The sequence below is a fragment of the Trachurus japonicus genome, chromosome 20 (genome assembly GCF_045865225.1).
Source record: "Trachurus japonicus isolate A0001 chromosome 20, Traja_1.0".
NCBI classification, from domain to species: Eukaryota; Metazoa; Chordata; class Actinopteri; order Carangiformes; family Carangidae; genus Trachurus; species Trachurus japonicus.
The window spans coordinates 9,711,071-9,727,907 of NC_140926.1; the positions used below are offsets into that span (position 1 = coordinate 9,711,071).

At 41.1% G+C, this 16,837-nt stretch overlaps 1 protein-coding gene across 1 annotated transcript in view; it reads right to left on the reverse strand.

Annotated features, from left to right (window-relative positions):
* ofcc1 (orofacial cleft 1 candidate 1) overlaps positions 1 to 16,837 on the reverse strand; it is an 80,410-nt gene that overhangs the window by 16,803 nt on the left and 46,770 nt on the right. Inside the window, exons 18-21 of the mRNA XM_085763450.1 lie at positions 14,710 to 14,964; positions 11,688 to 11,940; positions 11,084 to 11,247; positions 6,981 to 7,140 (exon numbers count right to left, since the gene is read on the reverse strand). Coding sequence (XP_085619576.1) covers positions 6,981 to 7,140; positions 11,084 to 11,247; positions 11,688 to 11,940; positions 14,710 to 14,964 — 832 coding nt within the window. The remainder of the gene's footprint in view (positions 1 to 6,980; positions 7,141 to 11,083; positions 11,248 to 11,687; positions 11,941 to 14,709; positions 14,965 to 16,837) is intronic.

Here is a 16,837-nt window from a genome sequence, read left to right on the forward strand (position 1 = left end):
ATCTGTGGGAAAAACGGGACAGGTCTGCACTTCTGTCTGCATGAGTGTGATGCCAGAGAACCAGTCATCTGCTTTAATCTGTCAAAATGACAGACGGCCCACAGATTTTTCCGTCACTGTTAAAAAAAAAAAAAAACTTCCGTCAATGATGGAAAATATTCAGGTAACACAAATGGAATGTGTGAAATAAGATTGTGATATCATCTGGAAGGTGCTCACATTTTTTCATCTTCTGTTTTTTTTTTTTTCCCTCTCGTCTATTTTACCACCATGCACCAGTTTGACATATTACTACCCAGCAAAGTGCATGTCTTTTCCAGGGACACAGCCATGTAGCCTTTGCAGTCATATCTCATATTGAGCAGCCTAATGCTCCGGCTGTGGATGCTGTGTTTGCTCCTACGTCACCCTGTCCTTGTCTTGCTATTGCCTCGGGCCAGCGGGGCCCTGAGCGATGTCCACCGAAAACAAACCCTCTGTAATTGAAGAAGCCACTCTAATACGACAAGCACATGCAGGTGCACAGTGAGGCTTGCATGCATGTGCACGACGACATCCACGCTCCTTGCCTCTGTGTTAATGCACTCTGTATGTAAATGAATAGGTTTGAATTTATACTTTTTTCAGCTGAGCACACGGATGCACATACAGTACACAACGCAGGCTGACCACAATGCTCTTTAGTAGAGGTGACCGGGGGGGTTGGGAGGACTCCAGTGAGTCCACACATACACTGACACACACACACTATGAACCAACAGATGCCCTCTGATTCCAGACGACCCCTCCTGTGCCACTGAAGCACTCAGCTCCTCCTCTCCTCTCCTGATGTTCCTGTGTTGCTGTTATGGGTTCCTGTGCAGGAGCTGAGGGCTCTATTGTTGTGTGACAGCGGTTCCTGTGTATCCTGTCACGGCCTGCTGCTCCCTCTGTCCGCCTTCCTCCCAACACCTCTGTCTTCCTTTAGTTGAGATTTGCGTCTCAGGTGGCCTGATACTCACTTTACTGTGCTATTTGCACAGATGAATAACCCCAATGTGTTATAGTGCGGATTGTCGGTGTTATATGTTCCCGCTGAACTGCTTCATTGGACTGTCTTCCCGGCGAGTAAGTAGATTTTACCTAGAAACTCTGCCCCCTCTTAATGGCTGGATTGTGTTCATGTATGAAGAAGCCATACATTTATTATTATTGGGGGATGTTTGGGGTGGGTGATGGTACCCGGGGACGGAGACAGACAATCCTGTCTGTGGTTTGGTTTAAACCACAAAAGCCCTTTAGTTCAGCTTAGGGGAAGATTGTGGTTTTGGTTAAATGCAAATGAAAACACTATTTTCCATAGTAAATCTTTTCCTGCTCCTAAACAAGTGCCATGAAAAAATATACGTAATAACTAAGGATACTGTTGTCTGTGGGAACTTTACTTATGAAATATAATAAATTCATAACCTATCCTTATTATATGATATAAGATTTGATCTATTTGCTCATTTTTTAAAAACCCTGTAGCTGTTGCGAATAAGTTATATCACAAATGTAATTTTCAAGAGATGGCGTTGGGTGAAAAGATGCACCTCCTCCATTATTTTTGACTGAAATTCAGAAAATGTCTGAATTAACTTTTGTAAATAGATTACAACTGTTTAATTTTGCCTTTATGTAATAAGTGACAAAAAAGATGACTCTGCTTTCTCTCCCTCTCTGTCGGATCAGGTGGTACCATCATGTCGCTGTAGTAGATAAATTTAGAAAACATTTTGCATGATTAACAACCAGACTCAGGTTATCATTACCACTCCAATCTGTGCGCTTTGAAATCTCAACAGGTTTACCCCCCACCAACCACACTGCTGTTGCAAAAGCACCTTGGGTGTTCCCAAATTCACCCGCTGGTAACCCATTACTTAGACATATGGAGACAAACGGCACGAAGGTACGCAAATGTTCAGGTTGCGAAAACATCTCCGGGGCCACCAAACAAACCCCCTCTCTGCTGCCTTCCCTGCTTCTTTTAATCGCTCCCCCTCTCCTTCAATTATCACAGTGTCACCACCACCACTGGGAAAGTTTCCTTTTGGTGAATTAGCAGCACAGGAGCTTTGCAGAGGGTGAGCCCGCACTCCACTCTGTCACTGTCATAGCGGTGGCTCTGACAAAACAGTTTGCGTACCTGCTTAAGTATTACAGAAATTAACACCTCCCTTCTAGGTACAGTAATCAAGGGGGTGACAGGAGACAATTAATTAGGTCCATCTGCATCACTGCCTTTACATAATTAATGGGGCTCATTACAGAACCCCTAGTATGATGTGGAGCATGCTAGCGCACTCACTAGCTCAGAGCATCAGAGTGCTGAGAACGTTTTGTTTGTTTGTTTCATTTTGTACAAGTTTGCTACACACAGACTGAGGTGCTATTGAAACAGAGACACAAATACAGTCACACTGACACTTAAACAACAAGTTTTCCATCTTAAATTAGCATAAAGGCAACTCCCTACCCTCAGCTGTGCCCATATTGTTGAAACTGTGAAACAGTCATGGGTAAAAGACACAATGTTGACTATCCAACACTGGTCTCCTGTGAAAGAGTCCTGTATTTTCTTAGTGTATAAGATCTACAGCCACAGGAAGACTAACAGTATATAGGTCAAGACAACCTGCTTGTTTCTTATAGTAAGTCTCCTTTTACACTACATTTCTCTAGGAGTCTCTAGCTTGGTGCATGTTTTTTGACCCTGAGCTTCAGCTATAGTCAATCTCCCTTTAACAGAAAGATACAATGTACAGATTATGCAACACTAATGTGAAGACATATAATGTATTTTTTAATTAATTCTGGTACCATGAGATAAACTAATTAAGAAAAAAAAAGGTTAAACATCGAAGGCTGTCGCAACATGCTAAAAATTCTCGAAAATGGAACAACAACAACACAATGAACATGTAACAGGTGAAACTTCCACTTAACAGTTTGGAGCAAAAGATATGAGGTAATTCTTAAAGAATTTCAAACATGTAAGATGTCATAACTGTCTGGTGAGCTAATATCCCCTCTCTCAGCTGTTCACCTGCTCATCCACAACACGTGAGGCCAATGGTCTTTGATGGAAACTTGTTCATTTGACTTCTTTCCTAAAAGCAAATTAAAGAGCGAACAGGTAATCTGGTGTCTGACAGATTCACTCTCACTGCTCAGCCTGCGATGCTCTACCCCTGACACCTTAACCTGAGAGCAATATCTAAACCGTGAAGCTACTCAGATGATCATATGGCATGGAGGAGTTTTTAATATTAAGTTAATTGGTGAAAAAGTGAAAATTAGATCATGTTTTATGGCCACCTTCTGAAAATTACAAGTTTGATAATAATAGGCCATTTGCCAGTTGGTTATTAAATGTGGACTCTTTCTTTTTTTAGTGTTTCGGTGCTGGAGGGAGATACATCGTATAGACACGTTTTGCTGAGTCTTAATTTACAGCACAGCACATCCAGAAAACTAGCTTTATCAAAACTGATCATCTCATGATTTCTAGGGAACCAGAGATGTGAATGAACACGTTGAAGATCTTTGGTGAATGGTGGACTAACTGTATCAATTTATAGCTAATGAATGTAAACGCGAGTACGCAAACCTATGCAACAGAAGGTGGCAATGATGAACCAAACGATCTTTATCAACTGCCAAAAAACATCAGAAGAATTGTGTTTTACAGCAGCTCTGCAGGATTTACAGCAGCCATGATCTGAACTGAAATCATAGCACATCTTTCAGCGTATAGGACTGTAATGAAGCCTGTGGTGGATCCAGCCTGTAATCCACTTTATATTCTTCAGAACTGCTGCATAATGTGGTTAAATAAAAGTAACCGCTGTTCTTCAATAGTAGCATACAGTAATTCACTTAGTTTGGAAGAAGCAATGATGATTAGGGGTTTGGAAAAAGATGAGTAGAAGGAGGTTCTACTGAACAAAAGAAAAAGAAAATTCAAAATTCAATGAATGTGAACTATTTCATTTAAATGTGTGAACTGAACTTTGAGCTCCGTCTTCAGTGAAGTCTGAACTTGCACAACACGACTGGAAACTTCAAGCAGTTACACAACAAAGCCTGCTCAGTCAAGCAAAGTGCAAACATGCGGAGAAATTTCTAATTTGTTACTATTAAAGGATTCCTGACTGAAGAACAGTCAAGTAACAGATAACTGCTGGTGATCCAGTGCAGCATAAGGTGCTTAGGAAGAGCTTCAGAAATATCTGCAGCATGTAACCTACCTTAAGTACAAGATTAACCTTTCACTTGTGATTCTCCAAATGATTTCCCATCCACCTGACACACAACAGGTATCAAATTAGGTTAAAACACACAGGGGAGATTTGCAGTTCCTGTTCACCCCAGATCGGATTTGTTGAAAATGTCTTACTTTGTCCTTTTAAGAGCGAACTGTTCAATAACTTTCTAAAATTGGCTCAAAATCAGACTGCAGCTGTTCATCTGAGTGCCTTGTTTTCTTTATCTTCATCCCTCCTTTCTCTCACTCAGCTAATGAAGGCCTCGTGGCCCACTGTTATTAAAATTACGCCCTTGCCTCTGATATTAATTGGGTCCGTAATAAGGAATGCCTCAGATTCATTATTTAATTGCAAGGGCACATTTGGAATACAGTTTCTGAAATGTATTTTTAATGAAAAACACTACATCCTGACCTAATCATATCAACCTTATTCTATCTAATTAAGAATGCAAAAAAATCATTAGAGTTGCAAAATATTAGTTTCAGCTCTGTCGGGCTGCTCCTTTGCTCGCCTTCATGAATATATTTTTTTTCCTGTCTATGATAAATACTTAATGAGGGAAAAATGACAAAAATTTGCATGTAGGCAAATTAGTCTAATAGGGATATGTCTTTGCTGAGTTAGGAAAGTGACCCTTTTCACAGGAGAAATTGTTACAATAATTATGAAATAATGGCAAAGCCCATCTTATTTTGATGAAAAATGGCCCACTTGAATAATGTAAAAATCATAAAATGCAATAACCCCAAATTTTCATCATGCTGGAGAATGTGTTAACCTGTTAGCATTTTATCAGTTTAATAGTGCCATATTAGGGATAATATGAAGTATGGCGTAATTGTTGCTGTGGAGGCAGAAATGCCGTAACACAATGATGATATAGCAGCGGTGAGAGGCCATCAGCACCTAAATGAAGCATTTCCTTAATCACAAACTTTGAGGGTGTCATTTCTTTCAGAGTCTCCAAACATTGAGAGGTTCAATTTTCTCCCAATAAACAGGTCCATCACCGTCTTATTAGTAGGAGTGTAGTCACCTCAAGGATCGCAGTTCATTAAAGCTCACGAGAAAGGTGTAAAACACAAATGATCTCTTTGTGGATGTAATGCTAGATTATAAGGGCAATTTTAACTAAGATAAATCTGTCCTTTAAGGGCCAATGATGGATATGTATCATATCCTGTGATTCCTATAAGCTCTGAAGGGAGGTCACTGACTACATCCAGTCAAAATGATGGTCGCTATTCTTATATTACTGAGATTTCTCTAATGGCGTATACAGTAAGTGCACAGCAGAGCTTGTGGCACATCAGATCATCCCTTATAAAGACATTAATTGATGAACTGCAATCATTATTTCCACTCGTGTGAATCCGCTCATTTGAATAATTTAATTAGGAGCAATAAGACTTTCCTCATTGACTGAAAAATACAAATCCTGTCTTTATTTGTAAACACTGTAAACACGTATTCCCTTATGTCACTTTGGATAAAAGGAGTCTGCCAAATGATTGAATGTGAATGTATTCATTGGCTGAAACACTGTCAGTCACTAAAATGGCCTCTAATCCTGTTTTATAACTATTGCCTTCATTCCCACTGAGGAGTCGACTTTAAATGTGTTGTTCTAGTTATTTAAAAGAAAAGAAACATCACAATTATGCAAATATTGCTAACTTCACAAGGGATGTTTTGGTGGCAAGACAACATTGTGCACCAATCCCTGGCATTCTAGTCCATCTGTCACCAGAAACGCAGAACATCACGTAGTTGCGGGTTCGGTTTTTACCCCTTCTACAGCCGCATGAACTTGTCCAAGCAAAGAGCAAGGGAGTTAATGAACATGGTGAACACCGAGCGATGTGTTCCACTAACAAATCCCACAGATTAAATTAAAAGGGGGGCTCTGGTTTGATCGCTGCGTTCTATTTCCCTTATCTCAACAAGTCACATTTTCAATCACTATGCAAAGATTTTACATCGGGTGCAGGCTCGGTGCTAATGCACTGCCCTGTCCTGTGTCATCACAATTGACCTACACTGGGCTGTCAAACATGTGACAGCCTCTGCCAAGCGATAGTAATTTCATGGGGACATGCATTTATGCAAAGTGAAATCCTGCATTCCCCGACAGTTGTCCACATTACGATGATGCCCAGTGTAATATATGCATGTGCATACCACCATGTATGTTGATTGAGTAATCTTCCTTTAATGAAATATCACAGGAAATAGGTTTCCACAGACTAATCAGGTTTCTGTTTTGGTAATTATCTTCTACTAATTAGAATGAAGCTAAAGACCTCAGCTTTCTGAAAAGTAACTAAGGAAAATTTCTTGATTTTAAATGAGCCAATCCTATTCTATACATCTTCTCCCTGAAATTGACCAAACTGAATGCAGGAGTGATGGACAGTGGGTGACGATAAATGTACCTTTCAGTGTCACCTACACAGGTTTCATTGAGTGCTCCACCCTAGAAGAAACCTCTCCTAGTTACAGACAACCAAGTCTAATTCCTCCTCGTTACGGCGCCCAATCTAACAGAGCAGCATCAATGACCTTTTAACGCATTCTGTCCTTACGAAAACAGCCATTAGCCCAATTAATCCCCAAGGGTTTGAGGAGAAGAGCGTTGTCTTGAAAGGCGGGAGAGGCTGCAGAGCGGGTGAGATGCTTACTTACCTTGCGCCTCTCCCCGTTGAAGCCTCTCCACTGCTCTGCCTTCTTGACGATGTAGCTCAGCTCCTGATTGGACAGCTCCAGGTCTTGAGGCAGGAAGAACGTCCCTTCTTTGGCTGTCAGCCGCTGAAAGGTGTCCAGCATGTGTCCATTGTTGTGGAATCTGAAATTGTGAGGAAAAAAAACACATGTGGAAGATTAAGTGTAAGAAGAAAAAAAAAAGATGCAACATAAATAGGTTTATGGCTACGTCTGTGCCAAGAGGGTCATGTCCTATTTCTTACTATTGGCTGACCTTTAATGGAACAGATCAATTCAGAAAAGATCAACAGATCAGTGATCCAAACTTTCTGGAGGAACCTACAAAACTTCTATTGATTGCACCAGGTATATCTGCAGTGTAACACTCTCTAATACTAATACAGTAATACAAACACAATGAAAGAGCAAGAGGAATCAAACAAATTGGCCTGTGAGGGGGAAGCACTATGCTAACACAAGCTGACTGCAGCCGTGTCTGTGTTTAGTTGTGCATCTGCGTGGTTGTACATCTGTTAATGTGTGGGAGTCAGATCCTGGGATGTTCTTCACTGTTAATGCCGCAGCTTCAAAGATGGCAGATGCAACAGACGTGCTGGATGCAGATACGTCTGGAGAGACCAGCCTGAGTCACAAGGAAACGTTCGGCCCAGCAGAAGGCATATTGATTTATACCTCCAGATGAGCGCACATCACCAAAGTGTTATTTTTCCTTTGCCACACAAGGGTGTGCATGCAGCCAACCCCTGAAAACAATCACCATGTCTGTAAACAAATGCCTTGGCTGACCATCAAAACCAGCAGACCTTGTGCCCTTCCATAGAGATTCTCGTCTGTCAGAGGGTAATCAACTCTCAAATAAAACCAACATCAAGGACAGAGGGATTTACACAAGAAGCTGGTACGGAGCTTTGAACTCAGCATCATTCCCCATCGCTCTTGGGAGAGGGATGTTTGTAGAATCTTAACCTCAGACACAGGAATAGCTTGCATTCATTTTCATCCTACACTTGAATTGTGCTTCTCATTCATTTATGCGGCCTTTCTCTTGTAGGAATTCACCATCTTTGCATCTCTGGGCTTCAAAACAGGCTCATTTCCTTGGTGTAAGGAAGTGGCATGAATGTAAGTATGTGATTCTTAAATGGGATGTGGGATGTGACCCGGATGACAAGGCAGTTATCAGTTCTTATTTTTAACAAAATGAAGATGGTGGATGAAAAGACCAACAGATGTTTGTGGGTGAAACCTACAATAGTATTATTTCAGAGGTATTTTTGGATCCATGCTTCTTCCTGTCTTATGAAGAAAAACTGCATTGAACATGCTCTATACTACTCTTTAAAGGCCAAACACCAGACAATAGTCCTGCCTCGCTATCTCAGAACACACGTGAAATTCACACAATACTACAACCAATCAGGAAGCAAGTTTTCACAGAGATGAGGTGAGCAATGAATGAGTCACTGCCCACTTACCTCTGACTCACTTCCTGTTATAGTATACTGTACTGTATGGCCATATAGGCGCATGCAACCCTTTCTATACATTCAAATGTCAACAGCAAAAACATTTTGTATGAGACACATTTGGCAGTACTACAGCAGTGTTAACTTGTTTTATGTTTTGAGTAAAGTTTATGACAAAATTGTGATCTCATTTTACTTATGTTACGATTATTTACATTTCACTAAAACCTGTGCTTTCCTGTACCTTAATTAAAGTGCTTTTACTGCCCTGAAACTAACCATAGCAGGGATCTCCCCAATTACACTGTGGTAACTCTATGCCATTAATAAATGCAGTGCTTCATTCATTCAGAAATATGGTAGATAGCAGTTACATTTGCCACAAAATGTATTTTCAATTGCAGACTAAATCTTTCCCTACAGAAGCCCACACAAGCACAGAAACACCAAAGCAGGGCGCAGCAAAGGAGACAAACTAAGTTGTTTCTTTTGTCTTGAATATTGTCATCATTTATCATTTCCATCTAAACTGCACAAGTATCAATGTGCCATCACCCCACTGTGTGTTTATGAAGTTTCAAAGAGGATAGAGGTGTAAAGCATATCACTGATACATATTTTTGCAGCCAGTGAATAAAGGCTGCCTAAAATGTAATTAAAAAAGGATAACAGTCCATTCTATCTATACATATAGCCTGAGGCATTTTTTTAGAAATAGGTCATGCTCTGTGTCAGAGCCCCTTCCTTGCAGCCAATAGGAAACTGTAACCCATAAAATTATCATCCTTGCTTCAGCCTCGTGGCCTACATTCAATACAAACCCGAGTGGCGGTTGAGTGGCAGAAGTCATTATTCCTGGCTGCTGTTTTAATATTGTCCATTTAGCTGGAGCCTGATAAGCGTCCCGCTTACTGAAATTAGATGGCACCCTCTCCTCGCCCGCCAATCTCAAACTGATTAATTCAATAAGAGTTTTCTTACATTTTGAGCCATTAATGGAATTTGGTCTTATATGAGGGTGGGAGAACACACCTTGGATGAATACAGAGTTAGGTTATTCAGTAATTTATCACCCACCCTTCTACTCTTTTACTTTCATGGTGCAGAAAATGCTGTCCTTCCATTACTAAAAAAAGAAAAAGAAAAACATTATTTATCTTTTAAGCTGGAAATGTGTAATTAGTAGTTTAGTGGTGCCAGTTTAAGTCCTCCCATTCGATTGCAAAGCAGTGTGAGGGTCCTTGCTGAGCCTAATTTAGGCTGTGAATGATTCCCACGTGCCTTAATGTTTTGTTTTTCCTGCTCATCCTCACTAATCAGCTAACAGCTCTATGGAGGACATGATGGCTCAATAGAAAAAGAATTGCTAAAACAGTCGAAATCACAATACAAACCTAGTGAGTAAACGCTTCAACATGGCTGACCTCAATCTGCGAGACATGAGTACAACACACAGTGCATAAAGACATGTACGAGTATTCACCATCATGTATATGAAGTCCATTTCAGTATGTATGAAACCTGCACTGACACCAACCATGGAAAACATTCAGCCTAAACGGATAATGTAAGGGGGTTACATGTTCACGCTATATCAAAACACGTATAACTTTTGAATTAGAGACGCTTTCAATTTTCAAACCAATTGCGGAGTAGGGGTATGTTCAAAGGTGGTACATGTGTGTATTTCTGCTTTTTTGTGCGTGTGCGAGTGTGTTTAGACGTGTGAAGATGAAGCATAACTGCAAAAGTAATTCCATGCCACTATAAAATCAAAGTGGATTAGATCAACGTTTGTTTTCATTTTCTGTTGCTTGCATTTGTTGCTTTTCTGTGGACAGATGAGGGGAAAGAAATGGATGCGCTGGAACGGGCACAGGGCTGCGGGGGTGGAGGGAGTTATTTCTGAACGTGTGCTTGAGAATAGTCGGCTGGTGAGGGCCAGAGTGTCTCAGAAAGGGCCTTCCTCTTCATTGACAGACCGTCCCTACGGGCTCTGTCAAGTCTAAATTACCCAAATGCTAATCCCCGAGTCCGGAGCCTTAGCTGAAGGGCTGGTTAGGGCCAAAATCTTAATCACGATTATCTTGATTAATAATGAGATCGCGATTATTCAACATGGTTCCTTGTTGAGTTTAGAAAACACCACACATTCACTGAACTTTAAGAAATATTTCAATAGTCTATCAGTGGTAATCTTTCTTTAACTTTAAATGTAATTCGCTTTGCAGATAGCTCGCCAGCTAGAGCTCAATAATCAACTTCAGAAAACACATGCAAATAGTCAAATACCCAGCTAATTCAGAAAATATCATTTTGACGACACACTGAAAAACAAATCACGACATCACTATAAAACCTGTTCTTGTAATAAGTAGTAAAAATTCCTGAACCCAGACTGTCCACTCATGAAGATTATACTGTCTGAGTCTGTTTGACACAAACTCTTCTCACTAGAATATGTTATTATGAGAAGGAATATGAGGGCAAGATAAAAACTGAATACACCTGGCTGTGTCTGAAGAAACACATTCACTTAGGAAAATGAGCAGGACACGTCCATTTACTCATTAGCCATCATCTGTCTGCTTGTCTCACCTGAGCAGGTAAATGAAGAGGATGGTGATGGAGAGCAGGAAAAGGACTGCGTAGAGGAAGAGTGTGATGATCACCCCCGCTGCGCCTGATTGGTCAGTTCGGTAGAAGTGCCAGTAAAGCTTGGCTGCGTCGCCCACCGGCATGTCGGGGCTGTAGGTGAGACGCTGAGGAGACAGAGATTGAATGAAAAGAGTCAAAAAGTACAAAAAACAGATCAATCTCCACTGTCTAACTGTTGGATGTATAAGCATGGACACAATGTGGGGAAGGCATCATGTGATGAAGAGGGGATTTTACTCACAAATTCACAAATATTGGTACAAAATATGAGTTACTAAGGCAGATATAATCGTTACAATGCAATTTAACCAGGACTGTATTTAGTCATCTCTTGTACAATGACTGAGCCATCAAAATCATTTCAGTCTTTCTCTCTGACAACATCTAACCCACTGCCAAAAAAGACACCCATCTATCCTTGCATATTTTCTTTCTCACCCTCTCTCATCCCCCCTCTTTTTTGTAATCTAAAGTCACTTTGCCAAGATAAAGTGAACTCCTATTTAAAGTGCACAAGTGTCCAAGCTATTTTTATGTGACTTACCCCAAGGACGGCGTCCACTGCAAAGACTGCCAGAGGGTCGAGGACTGTCCACACTCCCTGAGCCATGATAAACTTTGACGTGAAGGAAGGGAGTGAGCCAAATATCTGTTGACAGCCCCATCTGATCAGAACCAGCAGGAACGTTAATGCGTTCAAGGTCAGGGGACCCACCACCAGCATCGCCAGCTCCTCCCAGATGTGGAGCAAGGAACTCTGGTATACAAGCTCCACCGTGTGTGCGTGGAACTTGAACCTGGCGGGAGAGGAAAGGGAGGCCGGTGCATGTGTGAATTTATGTGCATGTGTCAATATGAGCGCAGTATATATCTTTGTTTGTGATGCTCAACCGCTCGAGGGCAACTCGCTCTAGCAATTCAAACACTGTATTGTTTTTGGTTGAGTCAATCACATTCAATTAGACTGATGACAATTAACATTAAATAATTGGCTGTTTTACTGGTCTGTGCTGCCCCATTTGGTTACATGTAATATACAACAAAATCTTAATAATTTGTAGATACAGTGTATTAATTAATGTGCTCAAATAAATAAACAAAATCAAACTCAAACGGATGCTACAAGTAATTGTATCATCACCTGTGCTTTTACATAACAGAGCTTTTCCAGACCCCCCACTGTAAGTTAGACTCCCCATTCACATCAAGCCTCATGAGTTTCTTAATCTTGCCATCAGTCAGGAGGAGGTAAAGTCAGCGGTGGGAGAGGAAGGGTCCAGTTTTTGCTCATTAATTTCCATCTGATTTGCTTCAAGAGTCAAGCGTCTCTCAGATTCTGTCCATTAATCTGACAGTAGAGGTCCATTGGTGTTTTATCTGAGGCAAATCTCTCAACTCGCATATTCAACCCTCCAAAAGTTCTGCTAGAGATCAGATCAGAGATTAACTCATCCAGTGGCCGCTAAAAGACAGAGGAGATCAAAAGATGTTGTGTATTTCAGGGACCTAGAGAGAAAAGTTTATCTCCATTATACAGTGAGAAAACTTAAAATAGAAATAAGTGTAAACAGAGTTTGGTGTGTTTGTCAAAGCAGAACTCAGTATCAGAAGTGAGGGATTATGAGTTCAGTGAGTGGAACTATGCAGCACTCAAGTCCTGAATGATTTGGTGAACAAATTAGTTTTAATGAACTCATTAAGAACACTGAAACTCCTTGCAGGTCAATACTTCCTGCCTCTTTGAGATGCTTCACTCTGATTGGCCAGGGGAATATGCAACTCCAGCAGGTAATATACTGCTCTGTACATTATATTTATGTTAGTATACATTCAAAAATGCACATAAACAATGTTTTGCATGTGTTTTAGAAGCAACGACAGGTCTCTCATCAACCAATCAGTGTCTGCAAGCAAGCTCGTCCATCAGAATTAACCTCAGCCACCACAATGGAGTCACACTTAACTTACTGTATAAGCTTTTGCTTTGCCTTTTTTGCATAGGATGGGGACTTAGTGCTCTTTGTGATAAGATAAAATACTTGAATATGGGCCGAGTTCAATAAATTACAACAGCATTTCTGACTTAGGCCGTATTCATTCTATACTCTTACATTAAACAATAGTGTCTCTTCAAATATCACATGGCATATTGAAATTTAAAAACTACATGTGGTACTGTACATGCAGGGCTATTGTGAGGCAATATGGATCATGATCTATAGTAAAAATAAAATATTATACATTGTTATAAGAATAAGTGCCTTTGCTTTTAATTAGGTAATAATTTAGAACACATGACTTGTACACTTGTACTTTTACTTGTAAAAGAAAAAAAGAGAGGGGAAAAAAAGAGAGAGATAGCTCATATAGGTTACGGAAGGAGAGAGCATTGGGGCCAGAGACTCTGTTGCTCCTGGGCACACTTTGCTGTCTGCTGATGTCCAAGGGTGGATTATGGGGAAGGAGGGGGCGAAGAGAGAGACTGAGTTAGAGAGGAATAAAAAGAGAGAGTGAAATTGAAACAAGAGGGGAGGGAGGCCTGCCATCACACCAGTGACTCTAACTGTCACTTGCTCTCTCTCTCTCTTTCTCCCTCTGTGACTGGGCAGCACCAGCTCAGGCCACGGCGTGGAGAGAGAAATGCTCGGAGGGAGAGCAGCAGATTCGGACATGTGGAAGTTGTCATCCGATGTTGACCCCCTCTGTTTTCGTATTTTCGTTTTTTTTCCACCTCCTATCCACCCCCTCAGTCCATCCTTTTTTTTCATTTAGCCACTTTTTTTTTTCAATCTGCCTTCCTCTATCACTTTCCATGATTTAATGTGTGATGTTTGCACCCCACATGTTATTGTAATAAAAACCTGCCTCTATGCATGTTTGCAGCCAGCTCTTTTTATAGTGATGAATTAAATCAGCACCATATGCTATGCTGCAGTGTGATTTAACAGTTCTGTGGTATTTTATTGCTATTTATTATCAATGCTGTGTACCAAATAATAACAATAAATTCCTTCCAAATAATGTAGCCTTTTGGGACTTGGGGCCGTGTGGTGAAATCAACAAACTCCTCCAACAATGGTTTTGTTTAATATTGAGAGAGTCTTGTTAAAATGTTAATGGGGGGATTCCAAACCGATGATTTGGGCGTATCCTGCGTGTGTGCATGAGTGTGTGTGTGTGTGTGTGTGTGTTTGAGAACACATACTGAGACAAACGGCACATCCTCATTCTCTCCTCTGCTCCTTCCACATCCCATTTCACTACAACCGTACTTTGCATGTGTGTTTGTGAGCTTGCATGCGTGTCTATTGAGTTGTGAGTGCATCCACAATTTGCCTATGCGCTTCACTACTCTGTGCTCCGTATGTATCTGTCCTCGATGTGAAGGGATTTATGTCAGCAGTGATGTGTGTGCTCAAAAAGTGTCTATGTAATTCTCCTGTGTGTGTGTGTGTGTGCATGTGCATCCGTGTGCTCCCCCCCCCTCCACCCACGCACCCACCCACCCACCCAAGCGCATGTGTGTGTGTGTGCGTGCAGGGCGATATCAAAGGAAGCAAACTCACTTGTTGACAGGAACTGCTATGGCCTGGAGGTAGAGCCACTGGCTGCAGTAATGCAGGTAGAGCCTCACAAACCACATCAAAGCCATCAGCAGCATAATGAGGCCGAGCTGCCGAACAGAGCCACGCCAGCTAGTATGCGGCTGTTGTTGTTGCCCCAGCAACGGCAGGCCCAGGTCGGACGGCAGCATGTGCAGGGCCAGACGGGCTCGGTCGGACAGGCGTGAGGAGCGGGAACCGGGGCCTGTCAGTGCTGATCTGTTTTCAGACACACCACACATGACAACTTGAAGCTTTTCTCTTACTCTTTCTTTTTTCATAATAATAAAATAATAATATTTTTCCAAATAGATACATTACAACTTCAGTTAAGAGGATGAGATTGGGCATGAGTGACAGCGTCAGTAAATTCAGTGATTCATTATTGTTTTTGGCATTCATACATCTCAGCAGGGACTTATTATTATGTACATAGAATACAGTATATATATACATATACATTAGAGTTACCACACTGTATATAATGACTTGAATTGTGGATTTACAAATACTTCCTACGATTTGCATCACATATAGTATTCAAATGCATTTTTTTTCTTACCAGTGTCAGATGTGTGCAGTAAACATTAAAGGTAGGGAAATGTAGTATTCAAATTGACACACATTCACATGTACACAAATATATACACACACACACACACACACACACACACACACACACACACACACACACACACACACACACAGATAGGAATCCCTTCCAGCAGTGCTCGGCTTCCCTCAGCACCTCTGCCTCTTCTGTGCCGCCCTTTGTCAGGCCTGCTCAACTATTCCCTTTCATATAGAGGGCACAGATGGAGCAGTGGAGGCGAGAGAGGAGAGGGAAGAAGAGGAAGAGGGCGAGGAAAAGAGAGGGCGAGGAGAGGAGAGGAGGAGAGGAGAGGAGAGGAGAGGAGAGGAGGATGCAAGAAATTGGAATATCCTCGCAAAAACTTTTTTACATACAGCATACATTACTGTACAGTGTTGTACAGTGTATAAAGTAAATTAGTGAGTACAGTTACAACATGCATGGACCTGTCCATATTACAGCTTGCACATGTCAACACGGACTGACACCGATGACCTCCTATCCTCCACCTGACAGTAATTAGACCAAGGCTAAAATAGGCGTACACTGTAGAGCTATGGTTAGCATCACAGAGACTGTGACTTAAGGCCTTTGCCTGTGGACATCCCTGTGTCTTACCACTGTGTCCCAAAGCACAGTTGGAATTCACTTTGTAGTGTGTATCTAGGGAAAACGGTACACTGCCTAAAGACAAAAAAATGAGAGGAAAAAAAAACAGAATCAGTTGTATTGCTTTCTTCTCCTCTCTCCAAATAATTAGGCTAGACTTAGATCAAAATGCAGCATAGCATTTTTTCTCCCCTGCTTATGTTGCTGCTGAAATACGCGTGTATCCGGCAAGTGTATGTGTGTGTATATAAGAAAATTGCGAAGTGTAACACAAATAGAAAGATGATAATATACAACTAAATGTGTTCCTGCTTCTCTATTATAATTGTGACAAAGGCACATCCATTCTGTTCCAAGCTTTATCACGACTTGATTCATCATGTGGTATAAAACTGCTTTCCGCATGTCTGCAAAAGTGGAATTACAGAGTAGACAAAAACGCAGTGTGTCACAGACACAAGCAAGATGCTACCCTGTCAAGTGGCATTAAAAGAAAATAGCAAATGCAACCTGACGCCCATCTCTCATATAATGAAGATATTGATGATGCATGAAAGAGGAATATTTTTATCTTCATGTGGTGGCCTCTTCCAAAGTAAACTGGTAACATGATGTGAAATCTGTTATCACCACTGAATTGATTTCATTATGGCACCTCAAATTACAAAAGTACAATACAGAAAATGAGGGAAAGACGGGGGGTTGGAGGTGTGGGCTTTTTATCTTGCAGGAAAGAAGGATGTTTCATTCCAATATCACAGCTTGTCCCTTGAACGACTGATAGCATGTGGCGTAGCGGCCCAGAGATGAAACTAACCATTTCAACAGGCATGCATTGGCACATAATACTATATTTTAATTGTAGTTTATATGATTCTGTGAAATCCAGGC